This window comes from Dicentrarchus labrax, unplaced genomic scaffold (assembly GCF_905237075.1).
Source record: "Dicentrarchus labrax unplaced genomic scaffold, dlabrax2021, whole genome shotgun sequence".
Lineage (NCBI taxonomy): Eukaryota > Metazoa > Chordata > Actinopteri > Moronidae > Dicentrarchus > Dicentrarchus labrax.
Genome location: NW_026136998.1, coordinates 327,333 through 349,676, shown reverse-complemented (window position 1 = coordinate 349,676; position 22,344 = coordinate 327,333). Strand labels below are relative to the sequence as shown.

The following is a 22,344-nucleotide window of genomic DNA, read 5'->3' as shown; positions in this document are numbered from 1 at the left end:
TGTCTGTCTGTCTCTCTCTCTCTCTCTCTCTCTCCCCCTCTCTCTCTCTCTCTCTCTCTCTCTCTCTCACCCCAACTGGTCGAGACAGACGACCACCCACCTAGAGCCGGAGGATCTGTCCTAGGTTTCTGCCTTTTAACAGGCAGTTTTTCCTTGCCCTTGTCGCCAAGTGCTTGCTCATGGTGGTACTGTTGGGTCTCTGTAATTAATGTTAAAGAGTTCGGTCTAGACCTGCTCTATTTGAAAAGTGTCCTGAGATAACTTCTGTTATGAATTGGTGCTATACAAATAAAATTGAATTGAATTGTAGATTATGGTCAAAAAAGGAAGTTGACCATTTCTCCACATTGGTATGTCCGATTGACACCAAACTTGGGTCAATAGTTCCTCATGTTTTCATTAGGCATTGTGTACAATTTCAGGCCATCACCACAAGGTGGCACTCTTTAAAATGAAGAAGTTTATGCTTCCACATCGGCAAGTGTGATTAAAATGAAACTTTGTACGATGCTTCCCCATGGCTCCCTGAGGCTCGCTAATAAATGTGTCAACAATCCGCCACTAGGTGGCGCTCTGGTGGCATGGTAAATCACTGTGCGGGGACCGTAATAATTATGAATATGAAATTCACAGGGCACGTGTAGAGTGGTGCCTGAAGCTCACATACCAAAAATCGCGTTTGTAGCGCCCCCTACAGGATTTCAACAAAGCACCCCCGTCACTCGGTAGGCACATGTAACGTGCCAAGCGTACAGAAAAGCCTCTTGGACCCATGCCCCAAACCCCACAGGAAGTCAGCTATTTTGATTTTGATTTTCACTCTCAGCAGTCATTTTGTTCTTTTCCCTTGTATTTGAACAAACTCCTCCCAGGGAATTTATCGGCTCTGCTTCAAAATTGGTCAGTACAGTCAAAAAATGTTGCTTATTAAAAGTTGTGCTATTTGCGACTGGCGTGCCGTAGCATGCCGTCAAAGTTGGCCATTTTGAATTCCGTGGTCGTTTTTGGTGAATTTTTGCCTTGTATTTGAACGAACTCCTCCTAGGGGACTTACCTTTTCCCCTTAGACATTTATATTGAATTTTAAACACAAATACAGACATGTTCATAAAATGTACATTTTTCAAAGTGATAAAACACAAACACCCTCCACTCCCACTAGCCACATCTATAAACCATATTTCCTACGAAGTATTGTAGGAAACCGCTGGAAGTCAAGTATTAAATTGCAAGATAAATAGGGGACTTATCAACTCTACTTCAAAATTGGACAATACAATCAAAAGATGTTGCTAAATAAAAGTTGTGCTATTTGCGACTGTACGTTGAAGGGTGTGTCCGTGGCGTGCCGTCAAAGAATGTCAAGCTGTGATGCCATTTCTGGCATTTCAGGGCTTCAATTTTAACAAACTCCTCTTACAGATTTTATCGGATTGACTTCAAATTCGATCACTGCAATCTAGACACATTGGTCAGTCCCTCCAGAAAAACGCGATTATGCGATCCCATAATTCAATGCATTATCAGCCAAAGTCTGCATATTTATGCGGGGCCGCATTTTTTTCAAATACGCCGCACTTTCGCCGCATAAATTGCCGATTTCTGTGCAAAATACACGGGGCTTGCATGACGTGAACATCATCGAAAAGCTGCAAACCCCGCGGGATGAAGCCGCAGTTTTTGCAAGTTCCCGCAATTTCAACATATATATGTAATATATTATGTTAATATTATTCTATATTTATATATTTATAACATAATATTTATACAATATATAAAATATAATATATAATATACATTGTATCAGACACAACATGGCTGACGGGAGAAAATAAACAAAGAAAATTTTTATTTATTTTATTTGTTTTTATTGTAGTGATGTTTTACAGCCAGTGGCCATTTTGAAACTGAGCTGTGGCGCCGCCTGCTGGACGCACGAGGATGTAATCAATCAATCTGTGTATTGATCTTCAGGTTCTTGAAGAACTCGTCCAGAACGTTCTCCAGCTCGTCCTCGCTGTAATCTCTGACCACGAACAGCTCACCGTCATCAGCGCCTCGAACCATGGCCGAGAGCCCTGCACACAGATTGATCAGTTATTGATTGGATATCAATCTGTTTGAGCCAACAGGAAGGAAGTAAACAGGAAGTGAGCCAAAAGGAAGTGAGTCAACAGGAAGGAAGTAAACAGGAAGTGAGCCAACAGGAAGAAAGTGAGTCAACAGGAAGGAAGTAAACAGGAAGTGAGCCAACAGGAAGGAAGTAAACAGGAAGTGAGCCAACAGGAAGTGAGTCAATAGGAAGTGAATCAACAGGAAGTGTCCCCACTGCGTCCTGACGATGGTCTGAACAAGCAGAAGACTTTCTTCTTCATGTCGACGGCGCGGCCAAGCTCGTAGCCGACGCCCAGAGACGGCTGAGTGACCTCCGCCACGATCACTGGAAACACAGAGGTCAGAGGTCACACACCTACAGAAGCTGCTCAGGGCCAATAATCAATAAATCAATAAGTGAGTTTGACCGTCAGACTGCCGGAGCCAGGCCACGTCTCGGTCGTGGATCGCTCGATCTTCTGCTGCAGCAGCGTCCTCTCCTGTCCAATCACAGCGCAGCAGGTCAGTGACATCATCAACATTCACTCTGAGTACTTATACACACACTGTAGCTACACACTGTACTACACACTGTACTACACATTATTACTACACACTGTAACACACTGTACACACACACACTAATACACAGACTTGACGCATTGAGCGTATCTTAGTCAGGTTACAATCCCCACCATCAATTCTAAGGTGGAGCTTCTAATTGGCACAGATGCTCCAAACTTACTAGAGCCATGGGAGGTTATTAACAGTCAAAATGGGGGTCCCTAAGCTGTTAAAACACTGTTGGGGTGGGTTGTAAATGGGCCACTGAGAAGTGCTGCCGGCTGTGTAGACAGGGTGACTGTGAACAGGATTTCAGTGGTGAATCTGGAAAGGATGCTGATATCACAGTATAGCCAGGATTTCAATGAAGTTGCTTCGGAGGAAAAGACTGAAATGTCAATTGAGGACAAAAGATTTTTGAAAATAGCTAATGAAGCACTTTTGAAAGATGGACATTACAGTCTGAAACTGCCCTTTAGAAACTCTGATGTGAAAGTCCAGAGTCCACCCGCTAAAGACCATCACAGTTCCGAGGCTGGAGCTTGCTGCTGCTGCGCTGCTGGTGAGGGTAGACAGAATGCTGAGGAGAGAATTGCACTTGGGTTTAAAGCCCTCAGTTTTCTGGACTGATAGCCAAACAGTCTCTAAATATATTGCAAATGACCGTGCAAGATTTAAGACTTATGTCGCAAACAGGGTCTCTATGATTAGAGACAACACAGAGCTGTCTCAATGGAGATATGTAAGCAGCAAAGACAATCCTGCTGATGACTGCTCAAGAGGGTTGAGTGCAAGAAAATTCATGGAGCAGAAAAGGTGGATTCATGCTCCTGAATTCCTGAGGAAGCCAAAAGAAGGTTGGCCAGTGGCGGGAGCATTGGGCCCAGTGTTTCAGGATGATCCAGAGGTCAGGAAAGGCACTGCTATGTTTACAGCAGTGGTAAAAACTGAAACACCCACTGACCAGCTTATCTCATTCTTTTCAAACTGGATGAAATTACTCAAGGCAGTGGCATGGTACCTTAGAGTAAAATACATGTTGATGCTGAGTATGAAGATAAAAAGGGGAAAGCCACTCCCCTCACCTCGAATCAACACCCGCTCAAATAAGGAAAAGATGAAGATCAAGTCTATTGATTTCAGGACCAACACTGGTGGACAGCTCCTCTCTGTGAAAGATCTTACAGAGGCCGAAAGGTCAGTCATCTCCTACGTCCAGCAGCAGGCTTTCCCTGTAGAAATGACAACACTGGCATTGTCACCACCCAGAGTGCACAGGAGCAGCAGTCTCTGCCGGCTCGACCCCGTATTGGACGAGGGCATTCTAAGAGTGGGTGGCCGTCTGCATAAATCTGCAATGCCTGAAGAAACCAAACACCCCTGCATCTTGCCCAAAGACTCACACATCTCAATCCTTCTCACCAGACATGTCCATGAGCACAGTGGTCACAGTGGAAGAAACCACATGCTTTCAGAGCTCCGCAAAAAATACTGGATTGTAAAGGCAAACTCAGTAGCAAGAAAGGTGCTCTCCAGATGTGTCATGTGTCGGCGTGTGAGAGGCATAGCAGGTGAACAAAAGATGGCGGACTTGCCGATGGAAAGAATCCTGCCCGACCTCCCTCCCTTTACCAATGTTGGCTTGGACTACTTTGGCTCAATTGAAGTGAAACGAGGAAGGGGCACTATCAAAAGGTATGGTGTTCTTTTCACTTGTATGTCCAGTAGAGCCATTCACTTAGAGGTTGCCTACACGTTGGACACTGACTCATGCATACATGCTTTGAGGAGATTTGTCTGCAGGAGGGGTCAAGTTAAGCACATCAGGTCTGACAATGGGACAAACCTGGTGGGCGCTCAGGCTGAGCTGAAGAAGGCCCTGATGTCACTGAACCAGAGGAGGATCCAGGATGCCCTGTTAACTGATGAAATAGAATGGAGTTTCAACCCGCCAGCCGCATCACACCATGGCAGAGTCGGGGAAAGGCTCATACGCTCCGTCCGGCAGGTGCTGAACTCCACTCTCCATCAACAGTCCATCGATGATGAAGGCCTTCAGACCCTGTTCTGTGAGGCAGAGGCAATCCTCAACAACCGTCCGCTCTCCACAGTGTCCTCAGATCCACACGACCTGGAGCCACTGACCCCCAATCACATCCTCCTGCTCAAATCTATGCCCACTCTGCCCCCTGGAACCTTTGTGAGGTCCGATCTCTACGCCAGACGCCGCTGGAAACAGGTCCAGTACCTGGCTGACCTCTTCTGGCATAGATGGACCAAGGAGTATCTCCTTTTACAGCAAGAGAGGCAGAAGTGGACATCAGTAAAGAAAAACCTGAACGTTGGAGACATTGTCCTGGTGGTTGACCCCACTGCTCCTCGAGGGTCCTGGCTATTGGGGAGAGTGCTGGAGGCCAAACCAGACGTGAAAGGCCTGGTCCGCTCTGTGAAAGTCCGGACCAAGACGTCGGTCCTTGAGAGGCCCATCACTAAGCTGTGCCGAGTCCTTGAGGCTGATGAGTGACCAGTGTTCCCGACCATTATAAAGGAATGTAATGTATACATATCTTTATCACAGTTCATACACTTTATAGAAGAGCATTAAGTGCTTACCGAATTTCAATTACTATTTTGGCTCCTTTTTGTAAATATTTCTATAATTGATTCTATAAAGAACAATTAAGGGGCCGGTGTGTAGGAGCCGCATTTAAGTTTATTTGAATTCCATTATTTACATTGTCTTTTGTCAGTGTGCGCCCTCTACAGGTGGTGATGGTGCCACCCTTTAAGGCAGTCGCCCATCATGCATGGGGGAGGAAAGCAGACCAGCAAACGCCGTCATTGACCGCAGCATGTGAAGCTGCCTGGGCCCTCTCGGCCTGTTGCTGTTTGGAGCTACAATCGAGTTTAGCTGTAGCCTGGTCCTGACAGTTATAGAATATTTTAAGACCTCTGCAAACAATGCGTTTTATTTTCTGTATTTGTTTAAGTTACAATAAATTACCGGCATCATTCTTCAATCAACTCTCACTGGATTTATTCGATCACAAACTGCGAGTCTGACACTGCACCGCTGCTTTCTCCCTGTGGTAAAACGAAGGAAACTGGAAATAAGGGATTATAAGAAAAATCCAAAACAAAGTTCTGCCACTGCACTGTACACACACTGTACACACACTGTACACACTGTACTACACACTGTACTACACACACTGTACTAACACACTGTACTACACACACTGTACTACACACTGTACTACACACACTGTACTACACACTGTACTACACACACTGTACTACACACACTGTACTACACACACTGTACTACACACTGTACTACACACACTGTACAACACACTGTACTACACACTGTACTACACACTGTACTACACACACTGTACTACACACTGTACTACACACACTGTACACACACTGTACTACACACACTGTACTACACACTGTACTACACACACTGTACAACACACACTGTACTACACACACTGTACTACACACACTGTACTACACACACTGTACTACACACACTGTACTACACACTGTACTACACACTGTACTACACACACTGTACTACACACTGTACTACACACACTGTACTACACACTGTACTACACACACTGTACTACACACTGTACTACACACACTGTACACACACTGTACTACACACTGTACTACACACTGTACTACACACACTGTACTACACACTGTACTACACACACTGTACAACACACTGTACAACACACTGTACTACACACACTGTACTAACACACACTGTACTACACACACTGTACAACACACACACACACTGTACTGTACTACACACACTGTACACACACTGTACTACACACTGTACTACACACACTGTACACACACTGTACTACACACTGTACTACACACACTGTACAACACACTGTACTACACACACTGTACAACACACAGTGTACACACACTGTACTACACACATAGTGTACACACACTGTACTACACACACTGTACTACACACTGTACTACACACTGTACTACACACACTGTACTACACACACTGTACTAACACACTGTACTACACACACTGTACTACACACACTGTACTACACACACTACACACTGTACTACACACTGTACTACACACTGTACTACACACACTGTACACACACTGTACTACACACTGTACTACACACTGTACACACACTGTACAACACACAGTACTACACACACTGTACACACAGTGTAATACACACTAACACACTGTACTACACACTTAACACACTGTACAACTACACACACTGTACAACACACACTGTACTACACACTGTACACACACTGTAATACACACTAACACACTGTACTACACACACTTAACACTACTGTACTACACACTGTACTACACACACTGTACTACACACTGTACTACACACACTGTACTACACACACTGTACACACACTGTACTACACACTGTACACACACTGTACACACACTGTACTACACACACTGTACACACACTGTACTACACACACTGTACACACACTGTACTACACACTGTACAACACACTGTACACACACTGTACTACACACACTGTACAACACACTGTACACACACTGTACACACACTGTACACTGTACTACACACACTGTACACACACTGTACTACACACACTGTACACACACTGTACTACACACACTGTACACACACTGTACTACACACACTGTACACACACTGTACTACACACTGTACACCACACACTGTACTACACACACTGTACACACACTGTACTACACACACTGTACTACACACTGTACACACTAACACACACTGTATATACAGTGTGTGTTAGTGTGTACAGTGTGTAGTACAGTGTGTGTAGTACAGTGTGTAGTACAGTGTGTGTTAGTGTGTACAGTGTGTAGTACAGTGTGTAGTACAGTGTGTGTTAGTGTGTATTACAGTGTGTGTGTACAGTGTGTGTAGTACAGTGTGTGTTAGTGTGTACAGTGTGTGTTAGTGTGTACAGTGTGTAGTACAGTGTGTAGTACAGTGTGTGTACAGTGTGTGTAGTACAGTGTGTGTACAGTGTGTTGTACAGTGTGTAGTACAGTGTGTGTAGTACAGTGTGTGTACAGTGTGTGTAGTACAGTGTGTGTTAGTGTGTACAGTGTGTGTTAGTGTGTACAGTGTGTAGTGCAGTGTGTAGTACAGTGTGTGTTAGTGTGTACAGTGTGTAGTACAGTGTGTATTACAGTGTGTAGTACAGTGTGTGTAGTACAGTGTGTATTACAGTGTGTAGTACAGTGTGTGTTAGTGTGTACAGTGTGTAGTACAGTGTGTGTTAGTGTGTACAGTGTGTAGTACAGTGTGTGTAGTACAGTGTGTAGTACAGTGTGTGTTAGTGTGTACAGTGTGTGTTAGTGTGTACAGTGTGTAGTACAGTGTGTAGTACAGTGTGTGTTAGTGTGTACAGTGTGTAGTACAGTGTGTAGTACAGTGTGTGTTAGTGTGTACAGTGTGTAGTACAGTGTGTAGTACAGTGTGTGTTAGTGTGTACAGTGTGTAGTACAGTGTGTAGTACAGTGTGTGTTAGTGTGTACAGTGTGTAGTACAGTGTGTGTTAGTGTGTACAGTGTGTGTTAGTGTGTACAGTGTGTGTTAGTGTGTACAGTGTGTAGTACAGTGTGTGTAGTACAGTGTGTAGTACAGTGTGTAGTACAGTGTGTGTTAGTGTGTAAACGGCAGAGCCAATCGAGGAGCTTGTGGGCGGGTCTAAACTAAGGGAAACAGGCTTCAGCTTGAGCGGCCGTTTTCCGCTGGGTCCTAGTGCCTGACGCGTCTCTGTGTACTATAGCGGAGCTTTGTTTTTGGACGGTACCAACTTCAGGGGACCAAACGGCCTTTTGAAAAAGTGCACTATTACTGCACACACAGTGTGTGGTTTGACCTCTGACCTCTGTCGGTGAGCTCGTTGCTGCCCACGTGCTCGGTCAGCACGGTCCCGTAGCTCTGCAGCTTCTGAACGATCCTCCGGTACAGAGCAACGTCATCTCTTCCGCCGCGGATACTACCGCAGAAATAAACCTTCATCCTCGTCTTCCTCACTCCGTCTGTGTCTGTCTGTCCTCCGCTGTCGCAGTTTCCCGCGCTGTATGTAAACAAGACTTTACGCGGTGACGTGTCGCTTTACGCGGTGACGTGTCGCTTTACGCCCTGAGCGAAGTCTAGGAGGTTCGCCGCTATTGACGGACTTTCTTCCTCCGCTCTGATTGGCTGAATCGTCTTTACTCCTCTCCTCTGATTGGTGCAGACTAGAGGCGGTACCACCTGACAGGCCTCGCGCAGGGTACACAAAGCCAGCGTTTCAAAATAAAAGTTTAGCCTATAGTGTTTGTTTTTCTACAAGCTTCCTGATATACCTGCAATATATATAGATTATATTTTATTTTTATTTTATGACTGAATAGATAGAGAACATAAACATTAACATTACATACAGTTTATTGAGTCTCTGTACAGAAACTATAAATACATCTGAACATGGAAACAATTCATTAAAAGCCCCAAACTAAATATTACAGACACCAAGAGTTCAACTTTAACATGAAGGTTCAGACAGGAAGAGATGTTATTCCCCCTCAGTGGGCCCCCCAGTGGCCCCTCAGTGGCCCCTCAGTGGCCCCTCAGTGGCCCCCCAGTGGCCCCTCAGTGGGCCCCTCAGTGGGCCCTCAGCAGCACCCCCAGGCTCCTCGCCGTGGCGTTCACTGTCAGTTCAGGCACGTCTCTGGCCACCCGCTGCATGGGAGCCATGTTGGGTCCTTCCAGAGAGTCCAGCAGCCCTGAAAGCACAACAGGAGGTCTCACTCTGACTCATTATTAATGAATAATTAATGATTCATGGGGCTCTGATGACCTCTGACCTTCTACGATCTTGTGGTAGGCGAAGTGCAGGTAGAGCAGGAAGAGCATGTGCAGCAGAGTCAGCGTCCCACACAGCAACAGACGAGGAGTCTGTCCCACCGTACGAGACAGCAGGGCCGCCACCTGACAGGGGCCACACACACAGTGTGTACAGTGTGTAGGTACAGTGTGTACAGTGTGTAGGTACAGTGTGTACAGTGTGTACAGTGTGTAGTTACAGTGTGTAGGTACAGTGTGTACAGTGTGTAGGTACAGTGTGTACAGTGTGTACAGTGTGTAGGTACAGTGTGTACAGTGTGTAGGTACAGTGTGTACAGTGTGTAGGTACAGTGTGTAGTTACAGTGTGTACAGTGTGTACAGTGTGTACAGTGTGTAGGTACAGTGTGTACAGTGTGTACAGTGTGTAGGTACAGTGTGTAGGTACAGTGTGTACAGTGTGTACAGTGTGTAGGTACAGTGTGTAGGTACAGTGTGTACAGTGTGTACAGTGTGTAGGTGCAGTGTGTACAGTGTGTACAGTGTGTAGGTGCAGTGTGTACAGTGTGTAGGTAGAGTGTGTACAGTGTGTAGGTAGAGTGTGTACAGTGTGTACAGTGTGTACAGTGTATAGGTACAGTGTGTACAGTGTGTAGGTAGAGTGTGTACAGTGTGTACAGTGTGTAGAGTGTGTAGGTACAGTGTGTACAGTGTGTACAGTGTGTAGGTGCAGTGTGTACAGTGTGTAGGTAGAGTGTGTACAGTGTGTAGGTAGAGTGTGTACAGTGTGTAGGTACAGTGTGTACAGTGTGTAGGTACAGTGTGTACAGTGTGTACAGTGTGTAGGTACAGTGTGTACAGTGTGTACAGTGTGTAGGTAGAGTGTGTACAGTGTGTACAGTGTGTACAGTGTGTAGGTACAGTGTGTAGGTGCAGTGTGTAGGTAGAGTGTGTACAGTGTGTAGGTACAGTGTGTAGGTACAGTGTGTACAGTGTGTACAGTGTGTAGGTACAGTGTGTACAGTGTGTAGGTAGAGTGTGTACAGTGTGTACAGTGTGACCATGTAATGGTGTCCATCCATTTGTCTCGTAACCCCCCCGCCCGAGTTGGAAAGTGTAAATCTCGCAGCTATCTTGCGACATTTCACCGAGACACCCCCCCCCCCCCTTTTGGTGGTAATATCGACCGTCCCACTCGAGGTTCCTCAGAGTGCACCGAGCTGAACGGGGGGGGGGCACGTATGACTCGCAAAACAAAGATGGCAGTGCCCATACTGAGCTGTAAGTTCTTTGTATTTGTGCTACGTTGGTCGTTTTAATGTCTTTTAATAGGCTAATGTAGCTAACAATAACACTAGCCTGCCCCTGAAGGCCCCTGGAGGCCCCTGGAGGCTCCGCCCTGGAGGCCCCTGAGGCCCCTGGTGGCCCCTGGTGGCTCCTGGTGGCCCCTGGAGGCCCCTGGTGGCCCCTGGTGGCTCCTGGTGGCCCCTGGAGCCCCTGAAGGCCCCTGGAGGCTCGAGACAAACGCCACAGCCCTTGTTGACATTGAAATAGGAGGAAATATTATTGAACTGTGAGACTTGCAATAACAGAATTAGTTGAAATGTTTGTGTAGAAAAACATAATTATTATTTCACATTGAGCTCGTTTAGATGATCCACAATCAATAACACAGCTGCTGCACTGGTGGCGTCCATGTTCTCTCTGACAACTGGATCTCTATAAGTGGTACGAGCCGGGTAATTACGTCACGTTCTCGCAGCAGAACAACTCGGGCGGAGGATTTACGAGACAAATGGATCGCACCATGAGATCCCAGCTGAGGGACAACAGGGGGCTGATGGGAAACGTAGTTCTCACCATGCGCAGAGTGGACAGTCCTCCGAGCAGCAACCAGAGGACGTAGAACAGGAAGTGGAAGTGGATGTTGTAGGTGATGAGGAGGACCACGCAGTGACCGAACAGACCGTAACCCTGGAAACAGGAGACAGGAAGTGGTGTCACACAGCGGCCATATTGTGTGCACTACAGTGTGTACAGTGTGTAGATGCAGTGTGTAGGTACAGTGTGTACAGTGTGTAGATGCAGTGTGTAGGTACAGTGTGTACAGTGTGTAGATGCAGTGTGTAGATGCAGTGTGTAGATGCAGTGTGTAGCAGTGTGTACAGTGTGTAGCAGTGTGTAGGCAGTACAGTGTGTAGGTACAGTGTGTACAGTGTGTAGGTACAGTGTGTACAGTGTGTAGGTACAGTGTGTAGGTACAGTGTGTACAGTGTGTACAGTGTGTAGGTACAGTGTGTAGGTACAGTGTGTAGATGCAGTGTGTAGGTACAGTGTGTACAGTGTGTAGGTACAGTGTGTAGGTACAGTGTGTAGGTACAGTGTGTAGGTACAGTGTGTAGGTACAGTGTGTAGGTACAGTGTGTAGGTACAGTGTGTACAGTGTGTAGGTACAGTGTGTAGGTACAGTGTGTACAGTGTGTAGGTACAGTGTGTAGGTACAGTGTGTAGATGCAGTGTGTAGGTACAGTGTGTACAGTGTGTAGGTACAGTGTGTAGGTACAGTGTGTACAGTGTGTAGGTACAGTGACAGTGTGTAGGTACAGTGTGTACAGTGTGTAGGTACAGTGTGTAGGTACAGTGTGTACAGTGTGTAGGTACAGTGTGTAGATGCAGTGTGTAGATGCAGTGTGTAGATGCAGTGTGTAGGTACAGTGTGTAGATGCAGTGTGTAGGTACAGTGTGTACAGTGTGTAGATGCAGTGTGTAGGTACAGTGTGTAGGTACAGTGTGTAGGTACAGTGTGTAGGACAGTGTGTACAGTGTGTAGATGCAGTGTGTACAGTGTGTAGGTACAGTGTGTAGGTACAGTGTGTAGCAGTGTGTAGGTGCAGTGTGTATGTACAGTGTGTAGGTACAGTGTGTAGGTACAGTGTGTACAGTGTGTAGGTACAGTGTGTAGGTACAGTGTGTACAGTGTGTAGGTACAGTGTGTACAGTGTGTAGGTACAGTGTGTAGATGCAGTGTGTAGATGCAGTGTGTAGGTACAGTGTGTACAGTGTGTAGCATAACTGTACAGTGTGTAGATGCAGTGTGTAGATGCAGTGTGTAGATGCAGTGTGTAGATGCAGTGTGTAGGTACAGTGTGTAGGTACAGTGTGTAGATGCAGTGTGTAGATGCAGTGTGTAGGTACAGTGTGTAGATGCAGTGTGTAGGTACAGTGTGTAGGTACAGTGTGTAGATGCAGTGTGTAGGTACAGTGTGTAGATGCAGTGTGTAGGTACAGTGTGTAGGTACAGTGTGTACAGTGTGTAGGTACAGTGTGTAGATGCAGTGTGTAGATGCAGTGTGTAGGTACAGTGTGTAGATGCAGTGTGTAGGTACAGTGTGTAGATGCAGTGTGTAGATGCAGTGTGTAGGTACAGTGTGTAGATGCAGTGTGTAGATGCAGTGTGTAGGTACAGTGTGTACAGTGTGTAGGTACAGTGTGTAGATGCAGTGTGTAGGTACAGTGTGTAGATGCAGTGTGTAGGTACAGTGTGTAGATGCAGTGTGTAGGTACAGTGTGTAGGTACAGTGTGTACAGTGTGTAGGTACAGTGTGTAGATGCAGTACTGTGTCTGACCAGCAGGGACAGCGTCTGCAGCATGGTGATCTGAGCGTTGACCAGGTACGCCAGGAAGTAGATGAAGGAGGAAACACCGAGCCAGTAACCGAAACAGGTTCCTATGGCTGTTCCCATCAGAGTCCCCTCCCTCTGTAACACACACACACACACACACACACACACACACACACACACACACACAAAGTTTGTAATTGATTTTAAATACTGTAAGATTTGAACAGTTTGGTTGGTGACACATGTTTGACTGTGTGTGTGTGTGTGTGTGTGTGTGTGTGTGTGTGTGTGTGTGTGTGTGTGTCTGTGTGTGTGTGTGTGTGTGTTGGGTGTGGGGGTGTGGGGGGGGGGGGGAGTGTGTGTTTGTGTTTGTGTTTGTGTGTGTGTGTGTGTGTATGAGTGTGTCTGTGTGTGTGTGTGTGTGTGTGTCTGTGTGTGTGTGTGTGTGTGTGTGTGTGTGTGTGTGTGTGTGTGTGTGTGTGTGTGCGTACAATGACGGTTCCTGACGTCTTCATGCCGTGCAGCAGGATGGCCACCAGAGTGAAGACCAGCATCAGAGGACCGTACAGCTCACCTGCGATCTTCTGGGGGAAGTTGATCATGCGGACAGGTATCATCGACTCAATGAGCCTGAGAAGAGACAGGTAGCATCTGTTAGCATCTGTTAGCATCTGTTAGCATCTGTTAGCATCGCACTGAGTGGGACACAGACAGGAAACAGGAAGTGGTACCTGCTGCGGACCTGCACCGGCTCCACGTCAAAGTACGGCCTCAGGATGTCGATGTTGGCGTACAGGTTGAAGGCTTTAGAGGCCTGACGCTTCCCCGCCTGCCACACCTGAACACACACACACACACACACACACATAACAGATGGGGAATGGACACAGTACTGTATCTTTATGGATTATTGATCAGTATACACTGTATCTTTATGGATTATTGATCAGTATACACTGTATCTTTATGGATTATTGATCAGTATACACTGTATCTTCATAGATGATATTGATCAGTATACACTGTATCTTTATGGATGATATTGATCAGTATACACTGTATCTTTATGGATGATATTGATCAGTATACACTGTATCTTCATAGATGATATTGATCAGTATACACTATCTTTATTGATTATTGATCAGTATACACTATCTTTATTGATTATTGATCAGTACACACTGTATCTTTATTGATTATTGATCAGGATACACTGTATCTTTATGGATGATATTGATCAGAATACACTGTATCTTTATGGATGATATTGATCAGTATACACTGTATCTTTATGGATGATATTGATCAGTATACACTGTATCTTTATGGATGATATTGATCAGTATACACTGTATCTTTATGGATGATATTGATCAGTATACACTGTATCTTTATGGATGATATTGATCAGTATACACTGTATCATTATGGATGATATTGATCCTGTATTGACAGTCAGACTGTGGACATATGACGGCCTTTAGCTCGTGTTTCTAGAGTTACGTGTTGTTACGAACACGTTAGGAATTGTTAAAATGTGATATTTCTTAAAGGGAGTTTGGTGCAGGGAGCTTTTAGTTGGATTCAAACTGCTGATATGGATCATTGTTAACGTTTAGTCTCCACTACAGAAACACTAGCTTACTGCTGAAGGCTGATCAGGTTGATTGATGCTTTAATAATGGGAGTATTGATTAGTGATCAGTTGAATTTAACTCACCTCGTCAGCCACCTGTCGGCCCAACTGACCCTTTAACCCCTTCATTCCCAGGAACTCTCCGTCCTCGGTGCTGTCATCCTCAGTAGCAGCCGCCTCCGCCGCCACCTCCTCCTCCTCCTTCATCCTCTGGTGCATCTCGCCCATGTCCTCAAAGCTCGAGCCCGACGTGTCGTCCATGTTCTCCATGTCGACAACCGCCGAGCCACTGCCCTGAACGCACCACGGAGGGAAGCACAGTCAATAGATACTACAGTGATCAATTTCTTGATTATATGTTTCACAGTCAGGGAAGGTTAACAGATACCACTACAGTACTTCACTGTATATTATTGTATATTACTATATACTGCAGTACTTTACTGTATATTACTGTATATTATTGTATATTATTGTATATTACTATATATTACTGTATATTACTGTATATTACTATATATTATTGTATATTACTATATATTACTGTATATTACTGTATATTACTATATATTACTGTATATTACTTATATTACTGCAAGTACATTACTATAACATTACTGTATATTACTGTATATTATTGTATATTACTGTATATTATTGTATATTACTATATACTGCAGTACTTTACTGTATATTACTATATATTACTGTATATTACTATATATTACTGTATATTACTATATACTGCAGTACTTTACTGTATATTACTGTATATTATTGTATATTACTATATATTATTGTATATTACTATATACTGCAGTACTTTACTGTATATTACTATATATTACTGTATATTACTATATACTGCAGTACTTTACTGTATATTACTATATATTACTATATATTACTGTATATTACTATATACTGCAGTACTTTACTGTATATTACTATATATTACTGTATATTATTGTATATTACTATATACTGCAGTACTTTACTGTATATTACTGTATATTATTGTATATTATTGTATATTACTATATACTGCAGTACTTTACTGTATATTACTATATATTACTGTATATTATTGTATATTACTATATACTGCAGTACTTTACTGTATATTACTATATATTACTGTATATTACTATATACTGCAGTACTTTACTGTATATTACTATATATTACTGTATATTATTGTATATTACTATATACTGCAGTACTTTACTGTATATTACTATATATTACTGTATATTATTGTATATTACTATATACTGCAGTACTTTACTGTATATTACTATATATTACTGTATATTATTGTATATTACTATATACTGCAGTACTTTACTGTATATTACTGTATATTACTGTATATTATTGTATATTACTATATACTGCAGTACTTTACTGTATATTACTGTATATTATTGTATATTACTATATACTGCAGTACTTTACTGTATATTACTGTATATTACTATATAGTACTGTATATTATTATATACTGCAGTACTTTACTGTATATTAATATTACTGTATATTATTATATATATAATATATATCACTATATATTACTGTATATTATTATAAATATTACTGTATATTATATATATTATTATATATATATTACTATATATTATTATACATATTACTGTATATTATTATATATATTATTATATCTATTACTGTATATTATTATATATATTATTATATATATATTACTATATATTATTATACATATTACTGTATATTATTATATATTATTATATCTATTACTGTATATTATTATATCTATTACTGTATATTATTATATATTATTATATCTATTACTGTATATTATTATATATTATTATATATATTACTGTATATTATTATATATATTATTATATCTATTACTGTATATTATTATATATATATTACTATATATTATTATACATATTACTGTATATTATTATATATTATTATATATATTATTATATCTATTACCGTATATTATTATATATATTATTATATCTATTACCGTATATTATTATATATATTATTATATCTATTACTGTATATTATTATATATTATTATATCTATTACTGTATATTATTATATATATTATTATATCTATTACTGTATATTATTATATATTATTATATCTATTACTGTATATTATTATATATTATTATATCTATTACTGTATATTATTATATATATTATTATATATATTACTGTATATTATTATATATATATTACTATATATTATTATACATATTACTGTATATTATTATATATATTATTATATATATTACTGTATATTATTATATATTATTATATCTATTACTGTATATTATTATATATTATTATATCTATTACTGTATATTATTATATATATTATTATATATATTACTGTATATTATTATATATATATTACTATATATTATTATACATATTACTGTATATTATTATATATATTATTATATATATTACTGTATATACTGCAGTACTTTACTGGATGATGGTGACAGTACTTTGAGTATCTTTAGACTGTTTAGACTTCAGTGAATGACCTGAATGCTTCTGGTGCGATCCATTTGTCTCGTAAACTCTGAACCCGAGTTGGAAAGTGTAAATCTCGCAGCTATCTCGCGACATTTCACCGAGACACACCCCCCCCTTTTGGTCGTAATAACTACCGTCCCACTCGAGGTTCCTCAGAGTACACCGAGCTGAACGGGGGGGGCACGTACGTTCTTTGTATTTGTACTATGTTGGTCGTTTAAATGTCGATTTTAAATGCTCTTACACTTTTACACATTGCTGCTTTAGTCCGGTCACCAGAGAGTTCAATACAATGTAAAGTTTTGTTTTCGAGTTGGTTTGCTAAATAGGCTAATGTAGCTAACAATAACACTAGCCTGCCACTGCCCCTGGAGGCCCCTGGAGGCCCCTGGTGCCCCTGGTGGCCCCTGGTGGCCCTGGAGGCCCTGGTGGCCCCTGGAGGCCCCTGGTGCCCCTGGTGGCCCCTGGTGGCCCCTGGAGGCCCCTGGAGGCCCCTGGTGCCCCTGGTGGCCCCTGGTGGCCCTGGAGGCCCCTGGTGCAGCCCCTGGTGGCCCCTGGAGGCCCCTGGAGGCCCCTGGTGGCCCCTGGTGGCCCCTGGTGGCCCCTGGTGGCCCCTGGAGGCCCCTGGTGCCCCTGGTGGCCCCTGGTGGCCCCTGGTGGCCCTGGTGGCCCCTGGAGGCCCCTGGCCTGGGCCCCTGGTGGCCCCTGGTGGCCCTGGAGGCCCCTGGTGCCCCTGGAGGCCCCTGGTGGCCCTGGAGGCCCCTGGAGGCCCCTGGTGGCCCCTGGAGGCCCCTGGTGGCCCCTGGAGGCCCCTGGAGGCCCCTGGTGCCCCTGGAGGCCCCTGGTGCCCCTGGAGGCCCCTGGAGGCCCCTGGTGGCCCCTGGAGGCCCCTGGAGGCCCCTGGAGGCTCGAGACAAACGCCACAGCCCTTGTTGACATTGAAATAGGAGGAAATATTATTGAACTGTGAGACTTGCAATAACAGAATTAGTTGAAATGTTTGTGTAGAAAAACATAATTATTATTTCACATTGAGCTCGTTTAGATGATCCACAATCAATAACACAGCTGCTGCACTGGTGGCGTCCATGTTCTCTCTGACAACTGGATCTCTATAAGTGGTACGAGCCGGGTAATTACGTCACGTTCTCGCAGCAGAACAACTCGGGCGGAGGATTTACGAGACAAATGGATCGCAGCATTCTTCCACCACTGGCCATTGCGTCAGTCAGGTGTCTTACATTAGCACGTTAGCTGACGGGTTGACACGTAAACTTGCCCCGTTAGTTAGCTGTTGACTAACAGTTAGTTAGCTGTTGACTAACAGTTAGTTAGCTGTTGACTAACAGTTAGTTAGCTGTTAGTTAGCTGTTAGTTAGCTGTTGACTAACAGTTAGTTAGCTGTTAGCTTCTGTTGACTAACAGTCTACGTTGTTAGCTGTTGACTAACAGTTAGTTAGCTGTTAGTTAGCTGTTGACTAACAGTCAGTTAGCTGTTGACTAACAGTTAGTTAGCTGTTAGTTAGCTGTTGACTAACAGTCAGTTAGCCGTTAGTTAGCTGTTGACTAACAGTCAGTTAGCTGTTGACTAACAGTCAGTTAGCCGTTAGTTAGCTGTTGACTAACAGTTAGTTAGCTGTTGACTAACAGTTAGTTAGCTGTTGACTAACAGTTAGTTAGCTGTTAGTTAGCTGTTGACTAACAGTTAGTTAGCCGTTAGTTAGCTGTTGACTAACAGTCAGTTAGCTGTTGACTAACAGTCAGTTAGCTGTTAGTTAGCCGTTGACTAACAGTCAGTTAGCCGTTAGTTAGCCGTTGACTAACAGTCAGTTAGCCGTTGACTAACAGTCAGTTAGCTGTTGACTAACAGTCAGTTAGCTGTTGACTAACAGTTAGTTAGCCGTTGACTAACAGTCAGTGCTGTTGACTAACAGTCAGTTAGCTGTTGACAACAGTCAGTTAGCTGTTGACTAACAGTCAGTTAGCGTGACTAACAGTCAGTTAGCTGTTACTAACAGTTAGTTAGCTGTTGACTAACAGTCAGTTAGCTGTTGACTAACAGTTAGTTACCGTTGACTAACAGTCAGTTAGCTGTTGATAACAGTTAGTAGCTGTTGACTAACAGTCAGTTAGCTGTTAGTTAGCTTAAGTTAGTTAGCCGTTAGTTAGCTGTTGACTAACAGTCAGTTAGCTGTTGACTAACAGTCAGTTAGCCGTTGACTAACAGTTAGTTAGCTGTTGACTAACAGTCAGTGAGCCGTTGACTAACAGTCAGTTAGCCGTTGACTAACAGTTAGTTAGCTGTTGACTAACAGTCAGTTAGCTGTTGACTAACAGTCAGTTAGCCGTTAGTTAGCCGTTGACTAACAGTCAGTTAGCTGTTGACTAACAGTCAGTTAGCTGTTGACTAACAGTCAGTTAGCTGTTGACTAACAGTCAGTTAGCTTTACTAACAGTTAGTTTAGTTAGTTAGCTGTTGACTAACAGCCGTTGACTAACAGTTAGTTAGCTGTTGACTAACAGTCAGTTAGCTGTTGACTAACAGTCAGTTGAGCCGTTGACTAACAGTTAGTTAGCTGTTGACTAACAGTTAGTTAGCTGTTGACTAACAGTTAGTTAGCTGTTGACTAACAGTTAGTTAGCTGTTGACTAACAGTTAGTTAGCCGTTAGTTAGCCGTTGACTAACAGTCAGTTAGCCGTTGACTAACAGTTAGTTAGCCGTTGACTAACAGTCAGTTAGCTGTTGACTAACAGTCAGTTAGCTGATTGACTAACAGTCAGTAGCTTGACTAACAGTTAGTTAGCTGTTGACTAACAGTCAGTTAGCTGTTGACTAACAGTTAGTTAGCTGTTGACTAACAGTCAGTTAGCTGTTGACTAACAGTTAGTTAGCTGTTAGTTAGCTGTTGACTAACAGTCAGTTAGCTGTTGACTAACAGTTAGTTAGCTGTTGACTAACAGTTAGGCTGTTGACTTAGTTAGCTGTTGACTAACAGTCAGTTAGCTGTTGACTAACAGTCAGTTAGCTGTTGACTAACAGTTAGTTAGCTGTTGACTAACAGTCAGTTAGCTGTTACAAAAGTTAGCCGTTGACTAACAGTCAGTTAGCTGTTAGTGAGCTGTTGACTAACAGTCAGTTAGCTGTTGACTAACAGTCAGTTAGCTGTTAGTGAGCTGTTGACTAACAGTTAGTTAGCCGTTGACTAACAGTCAGTTAGCCGTTGACTAACAGTTAGTTAGCCGTTGACTAACAGTCAGTTAGTTCTGTTGACTAACAGTCAGTTAGCTGTTGACTTACAGTTAACAGTCAGTTAGCTGTTGACTAACAGTTAGCTGTTGACTAACAGTCAGTTAGCTGTTGACTAACAGTCAGTTAGCTGTTGACTAACAGTTAGTTAGCTGTTGACTAACAGTTAGTTAGCCGTTGACTAACAGTCAGTTAGCTGTTGACTAACAGTACAGTTAGTTAGCTGTTGACTTACAGTTAGTTAGCTGTTGACTAACAGTTAGTGTTACTAACAGCTGTTGACTAACAGTCAGTTAGCTGTTGACTAACAGTCAGTTAGCTGTTGACTAACAGTCAGTTAGCCGTTGACTAACAGTCAGTTAGCCGTTGACTAACAGTCAGTTAGCTGTTGACTAACAGTTAGTTAGCTGTTGACTAACAGTCAGTTAGCTGTTGACTAACAGTTAGTTAGCTGTTGACTAACAGTTAGTTAGCTGTTGACTAACAGTCAGTTAGCTGTTGACTAACAGTTAGTTAGCTGTTGACTAACAGTCAGTTAGCTGTTGACTAACAGTCAGTGAAGCCGTTGACTAACAGTCAGTTACGTTAGTTAGCTGTTGACTAACAGTTAGTTAGCTGTTGACTAACAGTCAGTTAGCCGTTGACTAACAGTTAGTTAGCTGTTGACTAACAGTTAGTTAGCTGTTGACTAACAGTCAGTTAGCTGTTGACTAACAGTCAGTTAGCTGTTGACTAACAGTCAGTTAGCCGTTGACTAACAGTTAGTTAGTTAGCTAACAGTCAGTTAGCTGTTGACTAACAGTCAGTTAGCTGTTGACTAACAGTCAGTTAGCCGTTGACTAACAGTCAGTTAGCTGTTGACTAACAGTTAGTTAGCTGTTGACTAACAGTCAGTGAGCCGTTAGTTAGCTGTTAGTTAGCTGTTGACTAACAGCTAGTTAGCTGTTGACTAACAGTCAGTGAGCCGTTGACTAACAGTTAGTTAGCTGTTGACTAACAGTCAGTTAGCTGTTAGTTAGCTGTTGACTAACAGTCAGTTAGCTGTTGACTAACAGTCAGTGAGCCGTTAGCTGTCAGTTAGCTGTGTTGTTAGCATGTTAGCTCACCTGGATGAGGTGCTCATCGAAGCTCCCCCACGGTTCCGTGTTCGTGTTTCTGTTCCCGGAGCCCGCAGACATTTTCCCGCGGCGGCAGTGTTGTCTCCGGGTCGCAGTGAGTGTGTGAGTGTCTCTCAGCGGACGGACAGACTTTAATCTGCACACTTAATGTTATAAATTTGAGGATTTACTCTCTAAAATCTACATTACTGACAGCGGACACTGACTCCGCCTCCCGCTTCCGCTGCACGCACTGAACGTGGTGACGTCAACAAGGCTGAGGCCCGGAAATGTCGCGAGATATGGAGAATCTCGTCTTGGTCGGTGACGCTTTCTTATGTTTCTACTTTTTAAATTATTTTATTTTATTATTTAATGATAATGTGACAACAATAATTGATATCAATGAATGATAATTCACATAAATTAATATAAATCTTCCATTATTTATTTTCCCTTTCTTATGTACACATGCTTTTTAAGAAATTCCATGATTATCAATGAATTAGATTTTATTTTATAATAATAAACAGTATGAAATGTAGTGCCTTTATGCTTCACTATAAAGCATAAAGCAGCATTTACATGTGTCCAGACTGTACCAGTGGAACACTGTAGCTTGCAGTACCAGCA

The 22,344-nt window shown here is 42.8% G+C and overlaps 2 protein-coding genes and 1 long non-coding RNA gene across 4 annotated transcripts; 1 reads left to right on the top strand and 2 right to left on the bottom strand.

The window, feature by feature from the left end:
* Positions 1-1,843: 1,843 nt before the first annotated feature.
* Positions 1,844-8,887, bottom strand: dnph1 (2'-deoxynucleoside 5'-phosphate N-hydrolase 1). Its single transcript, XM_051395751.1, has 4 exons — positions 8,612-8,887; positions 2,523-2,594; positions 2,330-2,440; positions 1,844-2,078 (listed from the first exon to the last, which is right to left on the bottom strand). Exons 1-4 carry the CDS (start codon positions 8,745-8,747, stop codon positions 1,948-1,950), a joined length of 450 nt encoding a protein of 149 aa, XP_051251711.1. The 5' UTR covers positions 8,748-8,887; the 3' UTR covers positions 1,844-1,947.
* Positions 8,888-9,140: 253 nt separating this feature from the next.
* On the bottom strand, positions 9,141-21,984 carry yipf3 (Yip1 domain family, member 3). Of its 2 annotated transcripts, XM_051395645.1 has the most exons (9): positions 21,721-21,984; positions 14,903-15,112; positions 13,911-14,017; positions 13,671-13,809; positions 12,669-13,314; positions 11,871-11,970; positions 11,416-11,615; positions 9,578-9,701; positions 9,141-9,496 (listed from the first exon to the last, which is right to left on the bottom strand). In XM_051395645.1, exons 1-9 carry the CDS (start codon positions 21,790-21,792, stop codon positions 9,430-9,432), a joined length of 1,665 nt encoding a protein of 554 aa, XP_051251605.1. In that variant the 5' UTR covers positions 21,793-21,984; the 3' UTR covers positions 9,141-9,429. The 2 variants fall into 2 exon arrangements, with proteins under 2 accessions (XP_051251605.1, XP_051251606.1); XM_051395646.1 differs by lacking the exon at positions 11,871-11,970 and having other exon boundaries at positions 11,416-11,529; positions 13,183-13,314; positions 21,721-21,982.
* LOC127361257 (uncharacterized) lies at positions 9,725-13,236 on the top strand. The gene is made up of 14 exons (XR_007884133.1): positions 9,725-9,770; positions 9,806-9,902; positions 9,956-9,982; positions 10,031-10,061; positions 10,327-10,410; positions 10,521-10,586; positions 11,814-11,918; positions 12,019-12,053; positions 12,178-12,347; positions 12,505-12,600; positions 12,656-12,703; positions 12,773-12,911; positions 12,964-13,089; positions 13,151-13,236. It is a non-coding gene; the product is annotated as an uncharacterized LOC127361257 (long non-coding RNA).
* Positions 21,985-22,344: the final 360 nt, after the last annotated feature.